The sequence below is a fragment of the Dermacentor silvarum genome, chromosome 3 (assembly GCF_013339745.2).
Source record: "Dermacentor silvarum isolate Dsil-2018 chromosome 3, BIME_Dsil_1.4, whole genome shotgun sequence".
NCBI lineage: Eukaryota > Metazoa > Arthropoda > Arachnida > Ixodida > Ixodidae > Dermacentor > Dermacentor silvarum.
This window is the reverse complement of record NC_051156.1, coordinates 200069306-200091664: the sequence shown is the minus strand read 5'-3', so window position 1 is coordinate 200091664 and position 22359 is coordinate 200069306. Positions and strand designations below refer to the sequence as shown.

The 22359-nt window shown below is 43.8% G+C and overlaps 2 protein-coding genes across 3 annotated transcripts; one reads left to right on the top strand and one right to left on the bottom strand.

Moving 5' to 3' along the window:
• Window positions 1-866: 866 nt before the first annotated feature.
• On the top strand, window positions 867-11908 carry LOC119446460 (NECAP-like protein CG9132). 2 transcript variants are annotated; one of them, XM_037710895.2, is made up of 7 exons: window positions 867-1046; window positions 2067-2167; window positions 3746-3850; window positions 5395-5476; window positions 5633-5744; window positions 10132-10505; window positions 11176-11908. In XM_037710895.2, exons 1-7 carry the CDS (start codon window positions 892-894, stop codon window positions 11240-11242), a joined length of 996 nt encoding a protein of 331 aa, XP_037566823.1. In that variant the 5' UTR covers window positions 867-891; the 3' UTR covers window positions 11243-11908. The 2 variants fall into 2 exon arrangements, with proteins under 2 accessions (XP_037566823.1, XP_049520113.1); XM_049664156.1 differs by having other exon boundaries at window positions 877-1046; window positions 10135-10505.
• A 1783-nt stretch (window positions 11909-13691) lies between these two features.
• On the bottom strand, window positions 13692-20841 carry LOC119446461 (beta-1,3-galactosyltransferase 6). The gene has a single exon (XM_049664155.1). The coding sequence runs from the start codon at window positions 20457-20459 to the stop codon at window positions 19395-19397; it is 1065 nt and encodes a 354-aa protein (XP_049520112.1). The 5' UTR covers window positions 20460-20841; the 3' UTR covers window positions 13692-19394.
• Between the last annotated feature and the right edge of the window lie 1518 nt (window positions 20842-22359).

Below are 22359 nucleotides of genomic sequence, written 5' to 3'. Positions count from 1 at the left end.
TCTTGTCCAGTTCGCTGTTTTACCGACGCTATCCGACTCTATGCTGTGTTTCATTATAATTTGTGGCTATTAAAATTAGACAAGTGTCCACTGAAGCGCTGCTGAAGTACATGCTGCCGCTTAATTTTGACTTTGATTCGCGTACTTGCTAAAGCAGCTGTGACACGGTGCATTTTTGATCCCAATCGAGCTTGACTGACTGCAGGTTTGACACTTTTCAAACGTAGTGCTGTCTTTAAGCTTTAATATTATTATTATTATTATTATTATTATTATTATTATTATTATTATTATTATTATTATTATTATTATTATTATTATTATTATTTCGACCCCTCTCCAACAGGGCTGTGACGCCACGAAGCCCTTCGGCGTACAATGGGGGAAGGATTCCTAATGTCCTGTCGACAATATCTTTCTTGTGTGTTCTTTGTGCCAAGACTCCAAAAATAAGCTGCGGGTTCGGGACACTCTTTTTGAAGTCTTGGCACATGCAACAGACAAGAAAGGATGTCAAGTTGTCAACAGACAACAGGTCATTGGGAACTCTTCGCCCACTGTGCGGCGAATGACGAAAGAAAAAAGAAGAAGCTTTAAAACAGCACTGCTGGCTCTACGAAACCTCACCAATGCAGAACGAGCCGGTCCGGCTTCGAAACGTCCGGTATATTAAATCATCTTTTGATTGGCGCCAAACTTGGCAAGTCATTTCAAATTCGTTCATTCCCGACCAGTCGAATGTCCACTAAAGTGTCCAGTCTGCTTTACACAAACGTAGATTTTTGAATTCTGACATAGGTGAACCAGCGGAGAACACAAAGATTGACAAACCGCGTAAAAGCAGTGAAAGTGCCGTGACTGAAGCACCATGACTCATTGGCATTCCCCCGTATGCCACTTTTCTCGTTTCACATAGTACACCTGTCGCGCCGCCAGGAGCCACTACCGTCGCCCAACAGTATGGAAGACTACGAGAGTGTTTTGCTCGTTAAAAACGAAGTTTTCGTCTACAAAATACCACCCCGGACGACAAACAGAGGTTACAGGTCAGTTTCACACATTCATTAGTTATGCACGTTCTTTGATAACAGACTCGGTACAATTACTAAGGGCACGCTCTCAGTACGCTCGTTGCGGACAGCTCCTGTGGGTGTTTTTTTCTGCTTCGTGGACATATATATGTTCAGCAAGCAAACTACTCGTTGAATAGAAACGGTTGCTCACTATCGTTCGTTGACCTCGTGTTACGTGACTCCGAAAAATGAATAAACGAACTATTTTCTCACTGTTCACGAAAATCCCGCGAGAGAAACGTACTGATGCACTGGTGTTGCGTCGGGCATGCGGCATTGTCGTGAAGTAGCAGCCGCTCGCAAATTATTTTTCAGGAAAGAAACTCTTGGCTGACTTCTTTCCTTGTTGTGGCCCCTCCCTGCCCGTACAGCTCGTTGGCCTTGCGATTCGCGATTGCGCCGTAGTTCAAGCGGTTCCCGAACAAAGCCGGACGGGGGAAAACGGCATACTGACATTTCCGATCCGCCCACCGGATGCATGTGTGTTTGTTTGTTTACTGAAAACAGTGGCACTCCGCTGTGCGACTACCTGAGCGTTGAGATCACGCTGGGTAAATTGCTTAGCGAAAAGCGTGCATTGAGGAAGCTTGCCGTAGGTACCGGTGAATCTAGTAATCGCAATTGCACTGCTAATTCCTGCACCATTCACAAGTGCTACGGAAAGTGAGAAAAAAAAAAAAGAAGAAAAACAGAGCATGATTTTAATCATTAAAAGGGACTTTCAGGCGCATTTCATTGTGCACGTTCACTTCACCCTCCGTTAATAAGCGCGACGATTTTAAAGTTAAGAACATGTTGACTCGACTTATGTGCAATATATTCTGTTTAACATGAAGTAAGGCGTATGGCGTGCCTCATAATCGGCACTGGTCTTGGCACGTGAAACTCCAGAAAGAATAAGTAAGGCATATGCTTTCAAGCTCAGCGCATGTTCTATTTGGGCACAGTTTCTGTTATAATGAATGACTAAAAGGGAGCTTGGATTTTGTGCAGGGCTGCTGACTGGAAGCTCGACGCTCCAGAATGGAAAGGGCGTATGAGGCTGGTCACAAAGGGCAAAGAGTGCTTTCTGAAACTCGAAGACAAGATTTCGGGTGAGCATTCCTGACTGTATATCAAATTGTTGAATAAGCCGATTATGGTCTTATGGATGCAAGAGAATACATTTCGAAGAGGATGGCCAGTAAACTTGAATTTGCTTATTTGTAGTGCAAAGCCTGGCCCACATATATGTGCATGCATGCAGCGGTCAACCACACATCACACCCAGTGTGCCAGAAAATTGGAATATGTTCCAGAAAACATAACCTGTGCTCGATTTCTTAATATGGAAAACCCTCCAGCAGTCCTTCTTTTTAATTTGTTTATTCACTTTTCTTCACTTCTGCTCGTTATCTAACTCTAATCATGTGAAACTTACTATTGTGTTTACAACCTTCAGATTTGGGCCGTATTAAACTGGATGGCAATGCTAATTAAAATCTACCTGCTGTGTTATCAGCCTAGCTTGTTGAGTCAAATACAGCAAGCTTTGGATACAGTTTAGTGGATTTATATATTAGCATTTTGCAGATAAGTCAAGACACTTCCTTATGTCATTTCAGCAGAGATGAGATGGGAACTTTTCCCTGCATTAATGGTATGGCTGAGTAAACTGCCCAGTAATCTAATCATTTGTGACATTGAAATCATCACTTGTTCTGCCAGAATTACTGTGGTAATAAAAAAAAAAGGAAATAAACTTCACGGTGTGGTTTTCATTAGCAATGAGTCTCACACCCTTATTCACAAACGGGCCTCACCTTTACGCTTTTTCTTTACTGAGTGTAGCATAGTACAGTCCTGCTATTGCAGAAGGCAATGTGCCTCACAATGCACTTTAGTTATTTGTATGATGAGGAGTAACTTGAGAAATGCACCTTCACTCTTGTGCATCCCAGTAGATGGTGAGGGAACCTGGTTACAAAATTTTTTTTCAGGAATGTCCGTGGCATGCCATTGAAGTACAGTGATCACTTCAGTCGAGTTGAGTGGATAATAGTTCGACCAGTTGCACCTCTCTTGACTACTGAGGGTGTGGCGCTGAACTGTTATGTCAGAAAAGCATGGAGAGCTTTTTATGTAGTGCGGCTGCTTTTGCAGACCTTTCCTGCGGTCTATAAGGTTGCAATACGAACTTGTTGGTATGCCATCTTGGAAATCTAGGGTACCGCAAGCAAGATAGGGACATGAGAAGAGCACATGAACACGCAGACACGTTGCTAGCTTCTGAAGTCCTCTATTTCCAGGCATCATGTCGTGCGTATACCCTCTGTCCAGCATACCTTGGGACACGTATATAAACATGAACACTTGTACAACAACAGAAAGCCACATGGAAAAGCTGAAAGCGTTTGAATGTCTGTCAATTTGTGTTCCCAACTACAGTTTGCCTTGCACTATGCCGTGGTAAACCTTCTTTTCGCGTCGCTTTCTTTCTTTGAGCAGTGTGATATGGCTGATGAAAAAAGCGGGCATGTACCAAGTTCTTCTTGAAGGTGTATATCACGATAAATGTTCGGTGAAGCGTTATGTGGTTGCAAATATGAAAGATTGTGAAGAAGTTCACATTCAGCAGCTGTTGTGGGTAATACTTCTGTTTCGTAATGCCTAAAGTAAAAATTGTCTTGCAGGTGAACTGTTTGCCAAATGCCCAATCGACAAGTACCCAGGTATTGCAGTTGAGGCTGTGATGGATTCAAGCCGCTACTTTGTCATTAGACTGCAAGATGACAATGGTACGTCACTTTCTTTGGTGTGCATTGGAAACACGGATCTACAGCAGCATTTGTTGATCATCAATTGCTGCCACTGTCACTCACAGTGCTGTAGGCATAATGAAAGTTTGAACAAACGTCAGTTTATATAGCACCTGAAATTTATGTGATTCTTATGTAGTACATTAAAAAAGATGCACGTTAATTTTTACAAGTGTGGAAAAATGTGAGCCGGTAAAATGATCACACTGTTTTTTTATGGGGGCAGAATTGCTGCATGATAGATGCATACTTTGCTTTTTGATTGACATCCTCTATCCAAAATCTTCCCCCTTGTGCATTATTTCAGTGCTCCCGTTCATGTTCAAATTCATATACAGATATCGAATCAACGTTCGTATGGTAATTTGCAAGTGTAGTAGTGACACACGTCAGACCAAAAATAATAAAAATTTAACCAAATAACTTAGTCACTCGGTATAAAGGAGGGAAACATATGCAAAACCAAAAATGGAAAATGATGTAAAGGGATAAAGCTCCGAATTCAGTATTGGTCGATGAGCAAAGAGTGTTGATCATTATATTGCTGCTGTCACCTTCTGATGCTTAGCATTATCACGCCACTTACCATCATTAATTAGAAACTTGCAGTGTATATTCATACCTAGCCAACTTCAATGGCTATCATCTTGATATGGTACCTAAAACAGGATTGACACAAATTTTTTGTCAAACTTTATTGTGCTCTTCGATAGCCAATGACTCTGTAGTCAAGGTGCAACAAATCATGAATTAATGTGATGAACTTAATAAGTGCAAGAAATTTCTTTGCGTGGGCTTTGTTTACAAGGGCAAAGTCTACATCATGAAAATTTGGGGTTGGAGGAGTCACGTAGTATCACTGATGTGTGGTTCGGTGCATTAGTCGAAGCCTCATTGCAGTCGCCTTGTTGAAAGCTTCAGATGACAGGATAATAGGGGAGAGAAGGTGAGAAGGACAATAGGTGCTGTGCATTCTAGCAGAAGCGACAGCAGGGAAGCAAGCTTATGATCCCGTTTCGGTGAGATGTGGTCATTGTGTGGCTTGTGACCACTAGACCAAGCTGACCCGTGCATGCGTCAGTGGTTTGTCAAGGCTAACCTGATTTTCATGACGGGCAGAGATGTAAACAAGCTGGGGTTCGCCAAGAAGCCGTGCTCTATTCGGGAATGCATTCTGAAATGGTCAGCTTAAAAGAGGGTATAATTCGTGATGTTTTGCACATTTGAGAAATTTGAGCATGACATGGTAGTTATGGTGATGACACCTATCTGATAAAGCAAGAAACTCAGGATACAAAAATTTTGTGTCAGTGCGCATTTGTGTTAGAATTTTATGTCAGTAACACACTTAATAACAGTGTGTTGTATCTGGATGGCTCTTGCATGACTCAGCCTTCCACTTGCAGACTTCTATTGTGCTTGGTTTGAGAAATGAGCATATGAACTTTCCTGCGAGATCCTGGTTACACATGGTGTTTGCTGTGTTGCTGCACACTCTCATGCTATAACCTCTTTCATTACAGGCCGTGCAGCATTCATTGGAATTGGTTTCGCAGACCGGGGTGATTCGTTCGACCTGAATGTTGCTCTTCAAGACCATTTCAAGTGCGTAATCCTTTAGCTGTTGTTTGGAAGTTCGCTTTGCTGCTTGTTGCACATGGGTGATACATTCTTTCCCAATCCCACAGTTAACAAAGTGTTTGTGTATTGGGTGGCAACTACAGCATGCTTGTATCTAAGCATTATTGTTGTGTCATTCAGGTGGCTTGAGAAGAGTGAGGAGTTGGAAAAAGGTGGTACTGATCCCAGTCACCCACATTTGGACCTCAGTTTCAAGGAAGGCCAAACAATCAAGATCAACATGAACATTGGTGTAAGTTATCTGTACCTCCATCATTTAAAGAGGCTGCCTATGGCTGTCAGCATGGATAGGTGACACCTTTTTTAGCCACACGATGGTCCCACCATGATATTGGTTCTGGTGCTCAGTGCATTTGTGACCTTTTTAGCCAGGGAGATTAGTTTTCATACCTCACTTGTGGTCTGGTATCTCACAGGAGTGTACCGACCACTGCGGGTTCGGGCTTGGCTAGCCACAGGGCCGCATCAGCCGTTGCCTCGTGTACCCTAGCGCACACACTCAGGCCGCAAAGGGGGTGGGGGGTTTGCAGCGCTGCGCATGCAAGAAAACACAGTATTGCCCTATGTTAATAGAAACAGTTTGTCTCCGGGAGCACCCAGCAAATTGACAATAATTTTATCTATCTGTTGTGTTGGAATGGACGACGAAAAGCACCCATGAAGTGTGTTTCGAGCATGACCTGCAAATCCAGGACTTAGCATGAGTATGCCAACCTACAATGCAATGTTACATCTTCCTCTGTGTTTAAGCAAAAAAAAAAGCAGTTCTAACACGACACATGAAAAGATGGTTACTTTACCCACATTGCATGAGATGTTGCCTTCAGCATTAAACTGCTAATAGCTATGACTGTTTTGTCATTTGAAAACTACTAATTTGCGGTGATGTCGAAGAAAACCCAGGACCTACGCAGACGGAACTGTACGAGCAACTACTTGAAGTCGGGCAGAAATTCGTAAGGAACTACTAGAAATAAAAACTCAATTTGCTGAACTGAAAGAACAGATGCACGACTTTAGGCGTACTATGGAAAATGGTATCTGAGCTCTCAGCACAGCATGAGAACACTGATCAATTGCAAGCCACACTACAATCGTCTGAACACGTGATGTCTTTTGAAACTGAAAAGCTAACAGATCTTGAAGACCATAGTAGACACTATAATTTAATTATCTATGGTATACCTGAGACCTCAGTATAGTCAGATGAGGAAATAAAGAACAAGGTTGTGAAGGGCATTTTTCAAGACAACCTTGAGCTTAAATGTGAATCTGTTGGGCGTAACCATCGACTTGGTAAGCAGGTGGGGAAGCAGCCTGTAATAGTGTACCTGCAAGATTACGAAAAAAAAAAAAATTAGAAAACGCAATCAAACGCAAGGGCTTGAATATCTTTATTAAGAATGATTATTCCAAATCGACGTTAAGAAAGCACAGCCTGCTCTGGAACAGCGCAAAGGCCAAGATGCATCGTGCATGCTCATGCAACGTGCATGCTCATGACAAGCAACTTCGTCTCCTTAATTTGAATGCCCGCAGTGGTATGGATAAAACAGAGCCCCTCGAAATTCTACTGCTGCAGTCCGATCCTCACATTACCGTAATCATCGAGACTTGGTTACATGAATGAGTGAATGATGACGACATTTTCCCGCCTTTCTATATGGCAGGACAGGCAATCAAGGGGAGGCAGTGTGGCCGTTTTGATCTAGCACAAATTTGACGTTGTCTTGCTAGAGGACGTACTGGAACTTGAATATATCTGCATTAAAGTAACTTTGTGGGGCCACTCATTCATCTTATATGCATTATATAGACTGCCTGACTCAACTCTGGAATACTTACTAAAATTAAAGGCACATATGTCTAAATATCAGGACTACAAGGTTCTTTTGATTGGCAACTTTAATCTGGCTGGAGTAGACTGGGAACACTTTGAGACCTTTTCAACCAATACCAGTCCTGCAGATGCAGTGTTTGACATAATGTTCACACATAATTTGACACAATTAGTTCATGAACCAATGCATTATCAAGGTGCCTCTAAATCTGTTTTAGATTTGGTATTTATTCTGCGTGATTTTCACACATTCACCATTGTAGTTGATCAAGGGCTGTCTGATCACTACCTTGTCTAAGTTTCTATTCCCCTGGTGCCGCTTTCGCAGTCTACGAACCCATCCTTTCAATGTGTGAAAGACTATACTTGTGCCCATGATGCACGTATTATCGACCACCTAGAAACTTGTCTTATGGATTTTGTTGATACCAATGTTTGCAGTTTGTGGGAACAATTTAAAAGCATATGCTTCTACTGCATCGAAAACTTTATACCGTCTAAATGTAAAAAGGTGCATAAACACGCCCTGGATGACAAGAAGCATCATTCATCTCCAGCGTAAAGCGAAAAGATTAAAGAAAAATCATGCTGACCCCAAACTTATATCTGACGCTCTAAATAACCTTGCACATGCGGTGCATACCTCGAAAGAATACTACTTCAACACGTCACTCGCAAACTTCTTAAAAAATTATCCAAAGAAATTTTAGAACTATATCAGCGAAAAAAAGAAACCCATATCACAGGTTTTTGTCGATGGTTCTATCTGATCAGACCGCCATTTCTCAAAACTTCAATGACTATTTCCATAGTGTATTTTCTGCCCCTAGTGCTTCTCTACCCACAAAAGGTGCACCATGCTGTAAATGTAAACTTCATTTCTTATCCTGGCGTCGTTGCTATGTTGCTTGACTCGAAGACTAAAACTTCTTGCGGGCCCAACAGTATCCCTAACATATTTCTTCGTCGCTTTGCCGAGTCTGTTGCAAAATACTTATTTTTTGTCTCTCTGTGTTATCAGCGTAATTGCCAGATGACTGGAAGTCAGCCCGAGTTGTGCCGATATTCAAGAAAGACTGCTGTCTATTATTACGAAATTATCACCCTATCTCCTTTGTGTTGTAAACTTATCGAACCCATAATAACTCGCAGATTAAACTAATTCTTAGAAGAACACTCAGTTTTAACAAATCATCGACATGGATTTCGAAAAAGATTTTCTACTACAACACAATTGGTTACTATAGTTCACACCTTTGCAGCTTGTCTTGATACTGTTAATACTAACAGTCAAATTGATGTAATATTCCTAGATTATAGTAAAGCATTCGATACAGTTCCCCACAATAAACTAATTATGAAGGTTCGGTTAATTGGCATACCAGAATTATTTTTCCTGCATTTCAGCTTATCTGAACAACCGTAATCAATACGTTCAAGTGGGAGAACAACACTCAGGATGCCTTCCGGTAACTTCTGGCATTCCGCAGGGGAGCATACTTGGCCCCCTGCTTTTTTTGGTATACGTCAATGACATTGTCAATGTGGTTAACACCCCAGTACAAATTCGTCTATTTGCTGATGATTGTGTTTTGTTTAGAGAAGTTACCTGCATTAGTGACCAATGTGACCTTAACTCTAACTTAGGCAATGTGTTAAAATGGTGTGAGCAACGGGGAATGCTTCTTAATGCCACTAAATGTGTTTATCTCCCCATAACGCGCAATAAAGTTCCCCTAGACTGCACTTACAATTTGGCTGCAGCACCTTTACTGAAAGTAGCCTGCTATAAATACTTAGGTCTAACAATAACGAGTAACTTATCGTGGAAATTGCACATAAATAACATCTGCTCTGCCGCTTTCCGGAAACTATGCCTTTTACGCCACAAACTCAAAACTGCCCTGCCTAGTGTTAAACTACTCTCTTACTTTTGCTTAATTAGGCCAAAACTTGAGTATGCTTCCATAGTTCGGGACCCTCACAAAAAAATTAACATTAAGAACCTAGAAAGAATTCAAAGAAAAGCAGTACGATTTATTTACAGTAAATTCAGGGCTACTGCATTACTAACCGCAAACGGCATTGAACTATTACAAATTCGAGGAAAGAAAAGTCGTCTAGAGTTTCTTTCAAACTTTATTAATCATAGGCTAACCTTAGACACCGCAACATACGTATCCCCCTTGATATGCAGACCCACTCAACACCACTACTCTCAGGACTGACACTTTTCGGTACTCTTTTTTTTCCACAAACAATAGCTGACTGGAATAAACTAACTGAAGCGTTTCCCCAATGCCCGTGACCTGTATACAATTTGTGTAATTAATGTTGTTATTTCGTGTATTAGTTAGAGTTGTATTATAATCAAGCTGTTTAAATTTTCTTAATCGTCTACCTTATGACCAAAGAAATTGTGCGAAAAGCGTGTTACAAGCTTGTTTCATCCTATTATTTTGTGTAAATAATCTTGTACATTCTACTCACCCTGCTTGGACTTCTTGTCTGCAGTAGTTTATAGATGACATAAATAAATAGAATAAACCGCAGGATTAAAAAAAAGGAAAATTACGTTTCTCACCCTCGTAGCATACCTGTAGGTAATAAGAGCCGACTTGAATTGGCGATTATGTGCCTGAGCTCTTTTCATTATCTGCCCGAGCTTTTTTCGAGCATGTTTTAGGATGATATATCTAAATTTGCATTATACACGAGTTCTTACAGTAAGAGCCAAAGGTCCTTAAGCCAATCGTGTTATCCTTTTTTCAACGCCTAGCAGAAGTCTGGCTCGGGCAAGAGCAGACCCAGGGCTGCCACGTCCGGTACTGGCTTGCTGCCGCCGCCACCAGGAGGCGTCAAGCTGCCTCCGCCGGCCTCGCAGCTCAGCAGTGGCCTCCGACCACCTCCGTCGAGCCCGGCCACAGCTCAGACGCCCGAGGGAAACGGCAACTCCTCCTCGTCCTCACCCTCCTCCCTGCCTACAGCGGTCGGAGTTGGAGCAGTGGGGAACCTGTTGGACCTGAGCCCGCCAAAGGAAGCTGCCCCTTCGCTTCGGTCTGGTGATGGTCCTGCTGGCAGCACGACATCGGTAGCACCGGCAGCAGCCACCTCCGTTGACCCCTGGGGTGACTTTGCCAGTGCTCCCGTTGCGTAAGTAAGCTGTTTCTCAATGGCCAATTTTGGTGGTGTGACAAGATAAAGACCATGAAGGAGGACATGTGCTGCCAGGACATGCGACACCTGAACTGACAGGACATGTGACATCTGAACTGACAGGACATGTGCTGCCCCCTGTATCCCGTCTTTTTTTTTTTTTTTTGGCACGCCTCTTCTCATGCTACCTAAAAGGGGGGTATGACTCAGCTAAGCCCAGATTATACCAGCCCATATTATTTTCTCGCTTGCTCTCGAATAAAACTGATGTGCACATTTTTAAACGATGCTTGCAGTGGTGGCATATTTTATCAGGATCTAATTAGGCCTGAACTTATAGCCCTTTATTAACGCATATGCAGTCGAACCCCATTACAACAAATTTGCATCCAACATGAAGACACCTTTGTTATGTCCAATATTGTAAGCATATATTCTTTACACACTTATATCAGCAAGAAACGTTGTAGATTAACTTCATTATAGCCAATAATTCGTTATACCTGTGTTAATGATATCGAGGGTTGACTGTACTACCACATGGTGCATACTTATGTTGCAGTTCTACCAGCTACATGTTAACGATGCTTCACTCTAATCTTTAATAACCTGTTTTGAGCACACTGTTTCAGTCACACATTCGCCTGCTTGTTCACACATTTTGCAGACCGTCGGCCAGCAGCAGTGCACCATCACAGCAGTCTTCGAATCAAGAGGCCTGGATTCAATTCTGAGCCATTCCAACACCTCCTGCAGGCACCCTCCAGTGAAAACGAAAGAAGGCGCAGTTACGAGGCACATTCCATTTTCCTTCCTGTCTTCTCCATGTTTCCTTCCTACCAACATTTCCTGTTTCAAGTGTTCAGCTAAGACTGTAAAGAAAAAAAGAACCCACTACCCCATCCATCTGTGGATGGTTGTTTCTTGTACATAAGTTATAAATATTTATAATATATATATATACATTGTGGTGTACACAGAACTCGCGTGCTGCTTATTAGCTTTTGCTTTTCCTTGAAGTCTAGATATAGGAGTTATTTTCTTACTCTTATTGTTAGAAAAAAGGAAATGTGATACTATGTCTGGCCAGATGGGCTGTGGAAAGCTTAGCTCATGCCCAGATGGTGCAGTCTTTTCTTCTTTCATTTCTTTGTTTGTTTTGGGAAGAGGGGACTTCACACTCAAAAGGTTTGTTCATCGTTTCCTCCCTGTGCTTAAAAACAAAAGTGTCCTCTGTACTTAGATAGGTGTGCTGCGTGTTAGACGACGGAATTCATGTTCGTGCCTGGCCTAGGAAGAACCAACGCTGTTGCTTAGAGAGAAAACCTGTTTTTTGCGTGGATGTCGCGCATGTAAGCGGTGGCATAAATGCAACGAAAGTAAATGTTTGCAAACGAGAAGTTGTGTCATTACTTTGTAGGTTTATTTCAGCAGTCTGAAACCGCTGACTCACATCACAGAAAGTAACATCTGAAACACTAAACAGAATGCGTATGCGCACACAATACGAAAATGATTGCGCTAGGATTAACTGAGCCGGATCAAAGTATCTCCTTACACGTGCCGTGTTGGACAAGTGGGTATGGCATTCTGCTGTTGAGCACAAGGTCGTGGGTTCGATTCCCTTTCTGAGTAGTCACATTAGAATGGGGGCTGTTGCTTGTGTACCGAGCATTGGGTTTGTTAAAGAACCCCAGGTGGTTGAAATTAATCGAGAGCTTTCCACTACAGCTTCTCTCTTGTTTCTCCTGTTACATTCAAACATGAAACCCGGGGAATGGGTGTAGAGTAGTCAATAAAGTGTCTCTGACAAGCTTATTTTGCGAACGAAATCCGAACACAATTGCGCGACTTCATGGTGCATGTTGGTGTACAAGCTGCACTATAGCTTTGACAGGTTATAGAATCGTCTTTAGGAAAGAGTGCTAAGAGCACTCGACCCATCTCGCCCTTTTAACGCCATCGCAGTAGGTTTACGACAAGTGTTTTGTATTTTGTGTCATCCATCTTGGCATACATACACATCCATATGGCAATTTTTTTTACAAAGACAAACAGTTCCAACATTCGCGCAGTTAGCTCAACAAACAGTTCCCAACAACATTTGCAGTTAGCTAAAAAATGCCTTTTAACAGTTACACACTATTTTGTACATAATCTTTTTCCTGTTCACTGAAACCTTGTGCAGTACTGCTGCACTGTGTTGCCTTTTGTATGAACTGTGCAGCATGCAGTGCTTGCATGCGGCCATTTGTTTTAACAAAGTGGGCACCAGGCAAAGCAAGTTCGCAGCGCCTCTTGTACACTTACAGGAAATGCAGTGCTGGCCAATGTTACTGCAGGGTTCACAGAGGTGGTACCCAGCTATGATTTCGCAACGACGATGTGTGTTATGGGATTACGGAGACGAGTGGTACATTCATACACTACAGATAGCAGTTTGAAGAATGATCAGTGCTGCTGACATTTGGGCGGGAGAAATAATCTAACTCGGGCTGAAGCGTTCGTAGGAGGAATGAAAGTACGAGTTTGCGTGGCAGCTTGGCACTAGGACTTTATTATCATGATCAGCATGGGGGCCAAGAAGGCACAACAAAGAGGACGTGTTCGAGATTTGGTTTGCCAAAGATCTCGTTAATCTTTTATGGAAGGGATCGGGGAGGTCAAGGAAAAGTTTCACTTTGAAGTTGCTGGCAGTGTAAAGGAGTGCACAATTCACAGTGGTGAATTGTGCAGAGTCGTTTTCAATGGCCTGAATAGAATAGGTAAATCAGTATATATAGAATAGGTAAAAAGTCAGTCAGTATTGGCACAGTTTGATATCTGCAGCTGCTGTAAATTGTGCCCAACAAATTTTTACTTGAAGCTCCCTTACAGGCCTCGGGGAAGTAAGGAAGTAAAATTGGGGAAGGAGTATTGATGCGATGTGCAACATTAAAAAGAACATACATCGGCAAAGTTGGTACACTTAAAGTATGAATGGAACTTTTACTGAATCAATTCTTAAAAAGAAGTTTAAACAATAAAAATAGTTTTAACAATATGCTGCTGGAACACCCTATATTTCATTGTCGCCTTGGCACTGTTTAACTTCCAAGACACTCGAAGACAACCAACATTGCACCTTGCTCATGTTTGAAAGATTCGATGAAAGATGCACAGATGCGATGAAAGATGCACATGTTTACACCAAGGTTTTTTTATTTGACTAGTTCTCACAGGCACAGACACTTTCATATGCGCAGAAAGTTTGCCCTAAGTAATACTTGCGTACAATGACAACTACAGAAACTAAGACAACTTGCTTGAAATCGGCAGTGCTACACCTCAACCGTAGCAGGTCATGGGTTTGGAACCTACTGCTACCAATTGCCTATTAATCACAATTGCAACTAACTCTGCGACATGCACATGACAACATTGAATGTAGATGAAACATGTGAACTGATGACTTATGGAACATGACTTGCTCACGAAATACAACGTTTCAGAGTAATTTACAATAGGAGATGAAACGTTAACTGATGACTTATGGAACACGACTTGCTCACGAAATACATTTCAGAGTAATTTACAATAGTAGATGAAACATGTGAATTGATGACTTATGGAACACGACTTGCTTACAAAATACAACATTTCAGAGTAATTTACAATAGTATATCAATTTTCTCCAGCTTAGACAGTCTATACAACTTGATTTTTACAGCTGTGACAATTGTTTTCATTTCATAGCTGAGTTGCAAACATGTTGTTTGAACTTTTCAAGGGGCTAGCTACAATTCAATTTGTGTAACTATAAAAAAAATTTGTAAGTAAAGTATTTCTCAATTATCACTACGATTTGGCATTTTTTTCCTGAAATGCAGCACATTTCATTCAAATTGTTTCAATGGTTCAGTGAGAGCACTTTTGTGCATAACACATTTATGTAGAGACTGCTAAATCTGGTGCTTAGTAGAAGCTATAGACTAATTAGTGAATCTTGCAACAGCAAGAAGAGCAGCAAAGAACATTCTTGTGTCTGCCATCCATCAACAAGTCGGGCTAGTTGGCACATTTTCAAAGGCTCCAACAAAGCAACAAACACAAAAATGACTAAGGACAACAGAATGTGATTCTGCACTATAACTGATGCTTCGCTATTCAAAGAGTAAAAAACAAGCCACTGACGCTCAAGTTAGTTTTTATGAGCAAGCAAAGTCAATACATTCTGGATAAGCAGACGATGCCAGTGCATTAATCTGCTGTGATGACTCTGTTAGGTAGTAAAATTTTGCTTCTACAGCTTGTCTGTGCTCAGGCTTGTGTCTGCACTTATTAGTGAAGCATTAGTTGGAAGTCCAGCAATGCACCTTGAAATTCATTTCTGGCTTTCCCTATGGAGTGTGCTGTTTCGATTTGTCAAGGTAGCAGATGAGCCCACTCATTTGCAACTAAGAGCATAAATCCACTGGCCTTCAATGGCCGCTACATGCCCTTTTGCCTCGGAGGATGGTCAATACATTGCAACCTTGGACAGCACATTTCTGCATCAACTTCTGTGATTGATCACGGTATCGAAAAGCAGACTTACTGTAGCAGATTTACTGTTGTTGCGCAGTGCGTATGGCCTACATGATGATTCCAGAATTTTTTTGCTTACTTGTAACCAATATCTGTTCATAAAACCCATTCCATTAAAACATCTTATTTGATTATGATGCATATTCTTGCCTAAATGAAATGCAGTCACTTGAGCAACTGTCAACAGATGGAAAGCATAGCGCAAATGGATGGCAAAGAGATGCACTGCAACTATGCTTGCACTTTTTGTCAGGCATGAATTAGTCCACTTGCTTTCATTGCACGAGCCAAATGACCACTCTCCTAGAGGACAGCAGCAGAACGTGGCCCATACGAGTTTCGAAGAAAACATGTAGTACTGTGCACACTGAATCCCCCGATTCAGTGAAGCTTGTTCTTGTCAACTTGTTCACTTACGGCTACAAAATCAATATATGACGGAGCTGTGTATGTCCCTCATATACAAAATCAATTTTTTGCACTTTGTACTATGCATGTTCCTCGAGGAAAGTTCGCAAGGTACTCTGTCTGTCCACCGAGTCTGTTTAGAGAAGCTTGTTCTTATTTCAATTTGTTTGCTCATGGCTACAAAATCAAATATATTCCAGGGGGGCTCACTTCTGAACTTGCTCAGGAAATGGATACAGTAAATGGCTTGTAGAGCAGTTGGGGGGGAAAAAATGGCAGAAGTGCACATAGTGAGCAATAAAAATCTGGCAGATTGGTTTCAATAGGCACGACTCTTTCTTGCCGACAGTGCAATGTTCTGCCTTTCAGGCTGCCCACATTTCAATTCTCAGCTTTCAGTAACTATTAATTGAGACTCAATGTAATGCACACTAGCTCTACACATGGATTTCACTGCCGTTGCGAGCATGCACTATCATACTCAATATGAGCTGCAACACGCGAGCCGTAGCTGCAGCGACGCTTTAGAGAAAAATGTGTAGTGGGTGTCACCATTTGAGTGTACCCTCTGCTTTCTTCGTGGAGCGATAATACACTGGCCACCGGGCAGCTGTCACTTCGTCACAGATAAAAAAACAAAAACAAAATATTTGGAAAGCTAGGGCAGCGTACGCCATGACAAAGCACGCTGTGCTAAGGGTTAAGGACTTATAGGCCACTGTATTATCACTCTGCGAAGATAGCAGACAGCGTAAAGCACGAGGGATTTGCATTTCTGGAATGACCAAACCCTCTCCACTTTCTTCCCGAGAGAGTAGCTGAACCTACGGCTTGCAGCTCATATTGAGCACCAATAGTAATCTCACTATACATAATTTCATACATGGCAGGCAACACTGTGGAAGGTGCACAAGCATTGCGGTCACAGACGTCTCTCCGCACGTTTAACAGTGCAGTCATTTTTGTCTGTAGTGCTTAATACCAGACAACTGCTTCATATATTACAACTTGCGGACGTAAGGGCGCGTCAAATCGCATATTATTTGTGCAGCTTTGTGCTTCAGTTATGCAAGATACTATGCCTTGGTCGCGAGCACAAGTGATGTACTGAGGCCGCCGGTTGCAGAAACGTGTCGTTCCACTCATTTGGCAATAAATGTAGCGTCAGATTTGTGACGTCTTCCATGTAATAATTGCGTTGTATTTTGCAACACAAAAGTATGGGTCGTAATATTAACATCAAATTTCATGACGCCTACCTATATCTTTCTTTCATATGTGATGCAATATTTTTAGGTCACGAATGTGAGACGTGAGAGGAGTCTCTCTAGCCTTCATGGTGTTGCTTGCCATGTATGAAACATTGTGATCTCAAAAAATGTAGGTAGCCCAATCGTAAGGCTTGTCAGCGATATATATCGGAACACCTATTTTATGTTGGCTTAAATAATGCTTGTCTGAACCGTAACAATGGCACAGTGTTGTATGGAATGGCGTTCCAGGAACTAGTTCCTTTTGGGAGGAACAGAGGAACGCCACCGTTCCGTTAGGGGTCGGTGGAACTGCAACGGTAACTTGTTAGGTTTACGAAGGAACAGCAGATGGAACGGCATTCCTTCTGTAAACGTTCTGCGGCACTGAACAGATACACGCACGTACGCAGTACATCATGCAAGGCGGATGGGCAACCGCATGAGGGGCAAAGAACTACCGCTTGCCTGTCATGTGACTATGGTGCATTCTTTTCACGAGTTCTCCGTTATATTTTTACAGCGAAGCTGTGTATGGCTACCCCAGCAAACTTTCTGCGTCCGTGCGTCCATAGAATATGTGGCAGATCCGCCCTACCTTTACATAATTTGCATCGATCGTTGTATTGCCCTGGATAGAATCTGCTGCCTGCCACCGGGTTAGGATACGTGTTTGTTTGCAGGAGGTGCCAGGCCATCGCCCGTTTCCTGGTTAGTGCGGGATGAGCTGGTGGGTACCGGGCCCTTCCCAGCCGATAGTAATCGGTTATTTCTTTGTAGCTGACCCGGCTGGGCCGGCTCACTGACCCGTTCCCGGCTGGGCCGGCTCACTTGCTCGGGGAGTAAGTCCTCGAGCTACGTTGCGAGCCGCCTTGTTGCAGGGGAGAGAGGAGTGTGCGGGTGCCCAAATAATTTGGATTGTCCCTCGATGACGGTCGCTGTTGTTTAGAATTTTGAGCGCTTCTGGCGAGATGCGTCCTTTCGTGAAATTATGAACGGCAATTTTTGAGGCGCTTATGATAATTCTCACTTTTGTGGAGGCCACCGCTAATGCTATGGCGGCTTCCTCCGCAACTTCGGGCTTATCCGTTCTCACGGTGCCGCTCGCGAGGAGTTCTCTGTCCGCGTTTACCGCTACTACGGACATCCCTATGCGTTCTCTATTCCGCGGCGTCTACGTAGGCCACGCCCTCTACGTCATGGTATTTGCGCTCAATGTGGCGCGCCCTTGCCTCTCGTTGCTCCTTGTGGTGCTCCGGGTGCATGTTCTTGGCCACTGAAGGAATTTAAAATTCCCTCCTCGTCTCTAGTGGAATGCTTAGTTTCGTGCCGTGTTGCGCTTCATATAGAATTTTGAGTTTCCGTAGAATATGTCGCCCCGTTGGGGTTTGTGCGAGTCTTTCGTATTGGAAATGTATGGAAGGGGAAATTTTTTTATGACTAGGCTTCAAAAGATTGTCACGCGACGCTCTCTCCTGTAGTTTCTTTCCTCCATGCTGGCATGCCACGAAGGCATGATGACTTCAGGATCGCAGCGCCATTCGAGGGACTTCGCGGTGGATGGAAAATTCTCAGTCCTCACGTGACTCGCATTCGTCACGACCCTATCGACCAATCCTGGTTTTCACTGAAGCGCAGTATCCCGAGTGCGCATTTGAAGACTGAAGTGGAAAGTGCCATATATGTTGCACTTGTAATATATGAGCACCACAGTTGCAACGGTGCTCCCTGAAAAAATTAGCCTAAGAGCGTTTCTTTGGATTCTTTTCATCTCCAGAAAATCTGCTGCCGGCGATGTTCAAATTCGTATAATATACATAGTTCGATGCGAGTTTTAAATTGCTCACTTTATTTCGCCTCAGGATTATCCGACACTATATCATAACTAAAACATTAAATGTAATGTTACTGTAACGGTACGTTCCAATGTTAAAGTGTAACTGGAACACGTTCCTTTCGCATTAAAGAAACTTGTAATGGGAAATCGTTTCAAGATTGGGAAGGAACGAGGAACGAGCTTTCATTCCTGTTTTAGAGGAATATGTACAACACTGCGATGGCAGCACTGAATATTCAGTTCTGGAAAATACAGTGGTCACCATGGGTGCAACCAAAGCAGCGGGAAAAAATGGTAGACCAAATGTTCTATTTGCTGGACTGTTTACACCAATTGCTGCAGAGTTTACTAGTATTGGTTGTACACATTTATGTTCAGCATGACAGGTACTGAGGATTTAAGACCCTTTGTATAATACCATCAAATAGTAGTGGTTGTACACATTTATGTTCAGCATGACATGTACTGAGGCTTTACGTTCATTTGTATAATACCATCAAACCTTCATTGCAATTGTTCATAAGATATTAATATGATAACGCGAGACTATTATAGCGCACGGTCTGCAGCTAATAAATAGCCCAATACTTATACAGACGCTGTTACCAACACATTGGCACTATTTATATTGGTGTTGACAGATTCACCCACACATTGTGGCACATGTTTACAAGATCAAAGTGACCTCAGTTTGCGAGATGAACATTTACCATATGAACTTTCGATGTGTTTGCATGGATGTCGTGAATAAATATTATAAGAATGTCTATAATTCGGAAAGGCCAAGCAAAAAGGGGGTGAAGAATATCCCCAGCACGGCTGGCATCACAGCTGGCTGTGATGCCAGTGGAACCTCGGGCGACGACCTAAAGTCGCGTCTGTTATGTTGCGTATGCAGCACTTAGAAGGCGGTGCACTCCAGTTGTACTCGTATGACAGTCTCGACCGCACTTCCCTCTGACACATTACACCGTTCTGCAGGAGGTTTCGGTACTTCTCATACATCATGGTCGCAGTCTGCTTGTGAGTGACCAGGTACGAGTTGAAGCAACCGCGTGAGCGGTACTCCGTGTCAAAACGCCGGTCGTGCTTGCGATCGAGCCTCAGCGGTGCCGTCCACACGCCCACGGCCGCGTCCTCACTGAAGTAATGATCGAATGCGACGCAAGCCAAGGTTGCAATGAATCTCGCGGCACTCTGGGGCAGCACGTATCCTCCGCCGCGCGCGTAAGGCAGGTAATAGCCGTCTCTGAGATACCACGTTCTTTCTGCCCACTTTCCGGTCTTGAATACGGGCGCGTTTCCGGCAAAGTAGCCCCAGTAGAGCTCCCGGTCCGGCCTTTCTTCCTTCCACTTGGCCAGCTCGTTGGCAACGACATCTACTCTGGCGAACGAGTCGTCGTCCAGCTTCAGCACAAAGTCGAAATAGTAGTGGCCCACGATCCACTTAAGGCTACTGACCAGCTTGCTGGTTAATTCCTCGTACGAGTCCTCGGCATCGTCGAGGATCACAATGTCGTCAAACCTAAGCGATTCTCGCTTGAGGTTCTCTACCCACTGCGGTGGTGTACGGTGAGCACCCACGAAGAACTTGTAAACTACGCGCTGTTCGGACGCGGCTGCCAGCTTCAACCACGTTCCGCGCGCTGCGTGGCGCAGATGTTCCGTCTTGTGGGACGACAGTATCGCCACGAACAGAAACGTGTCGCCTTCTTTGCCCCACCAATCACTCGCGGTGCCTTCCGCTTCCCTCGCGGAGCGCGCTGCGATGTCGTAACTACACCACAGCGCGAAGACGAAGCCAAGCACGAACCAAATCACTCTCACCAAGAAGGCACGTCCTCTCGAACCTAAACGACCGGACAACGCACGTACCCACACGGGGTTCATGACGAGACTTCAAAAGTGTAGCAGCGGGGGATGAGCTGAAACCTTGGCTGAAAGCTTTGTTAGACGATGCGAGTTTTCATTTTCGCAACGCTTGGTGGTGGGTGCAGATTTAACCATAACAGGTTGGCTAGCTCAGTTCATTCGCACTGAATCCAACTCGCCGTCCGTCCGTCCGCTGCCGGTGTCGTCGAGCCGCATCTCCATCCGGAATGTACGGACCACCATTCGCATGGCGAGAGGGAAGACGCGGAGGATACCCTCGAGATGAAGTTGATAGTACGTGTCCTCGAAAGTCCTTTTCTCCGGCACAGTTTGAAATGCGCTGAAAGGAATTTGTTAACATAGCATGCAGCGCTGGCAAGTACCCATGCAGATTTTATGGCTGCTGATGGCTTTTAGCATGGCTTTTACGTCGTGGCTTTTACAATAACGCTTTGGCAACTTGATGATGATGATGGGTGGCGTCCTCTTTGAAACTGGTTTGCACGGACAGCTCCTAGAAGGCGCTGGTACGGAGCACGCCAAGCTATTTGAGGCTCGAGCCGGTTGCCTAAGGACCAAAACATACCGGAGCAAATATTCGGAACTAGATGAGGCATGTGTATGCTGCAGTAAAGATCCAGAGACCACTCAGCACATCCTAATGGAATGCGACGGGATCCACCCAGCGAGAACCGTAGGTAACGTGCAACTCCCAGAAGCGCTTGGATTTATAGTGGAAGGAAACATCAACAGATCAGCCGTAGAGATAAGCAAGAGACGATTAGAGTACTGGTGAAAAAAAAAAAAAAAAAAGCAGGAAAAAGATGGATACGACCTGATCTCTTAAAATCCTAGGTAGCGGTACAAAGTAACTTTTGGAAAAAATAAAAAAATAGTGAGAGGTATAGAAAAATGCTAGATAAAGAACATGTATAGTATACCTGATTAAATCAAGCAGGCTAGGTCATAAAATAAAGAACCAATGGCAATAAATCATCATCATCATCACCAAGGTTGCCCATGAGCATGGAGGCATAACGACGATGGCGCAAGGCAACGGCATGGGATGACGACGAGTGTATGATGACAATTCCATGGCCTGACGATGACTGTACTACGAAACCTCCCTAGGGAAAGATACGAAATAGGAAAACCTACAGGTCCCATAAATATTTTTGCCACAAATAAAGTGCTTTATGGTCCTAATATATATGCGTTTAACGTTGATGTAGATTGCTAACATGTCGGAGCGCACCTTGTTCAGTCCTTCCGCAAGACTTTTTGTCTGCTGTTAATATGCGGCTGTTTTCCAATGAACTGTCTGGCTGTAGTGGTATGAACTCAAATAAAATGCCCACGTAAGCCGTGATCGTCGGTGGTTGGTGAGGCTCTGGAGCGCTGGCTTCGAGTCGCAGAGCACTGCCACCGGTTGCTCAAGAGGACCCTCAGCCCGGACGTCGGCGGCGCAGCCCCGCTAGTTCTGCCGCGGTGGAGCTTGCAGCAAGGGGAATCCGGCATTGTCTGTTGACTGCCCTAGCCGGAATGGTGCCGGCTGCAGCGGCCAATCTGTCCGCCAGGACTGATCCATCTGTGAAGACCGATGGGTCAGTCCTGACGAATGGGTCGGCCGCTGCAGCCACTCCTGGTAGCCGCGCAACGACACGCTTCTTTTGAGATAGTTGGTGAGCGCTGGCCTGGAAGGCGACTGCCAACTTCCTTTCCAGCAGCCGCCACAGGGGGAGACCGCTAGGCGGCGGGAGAAGAAAGCTGTACGACGATGTACTGGGCTGTACTTCCCGAGCGCTCCATTCAGTCCCACAGTACCCAATTGGGTACACTGCTTTTATTATTTTTCAGAATTAGCTCAACTACGAGTAGGTAATTATGCAACCCCGATTTAAAGTCTGAGGCAAGCGGA

Coding starts and splice junctions, on each gene's coding strand:
- LOC119446460 (XM_037710895.2), top strand. CDS start 892: ATGCCACTTTTCTCGTTTCACATAGTACACCTGTCGCGCCGCCAGGAG. Junction 1,047..2,066: donor ACGACAAACAGAGGTTACAG/GTCAGTTTCACA, acceptor GATTTTGTGCAG/GGCTGCTGACTGGAAGCTCG. Junction 3,851..5,394: donor TAGACTGCAAGATGACAATG/GTACGTCACTTT, acceptor CTTTCATTACAG/GCCGTGCAGCATTCATTGGA.
- LOC119446461 (XM_049664155.1), bottom strand. CDS start 20,459: ATGAACCCCGTGTGGGTACGTGCGTTGTCCGGTCGTTTAGGTTCGAGA.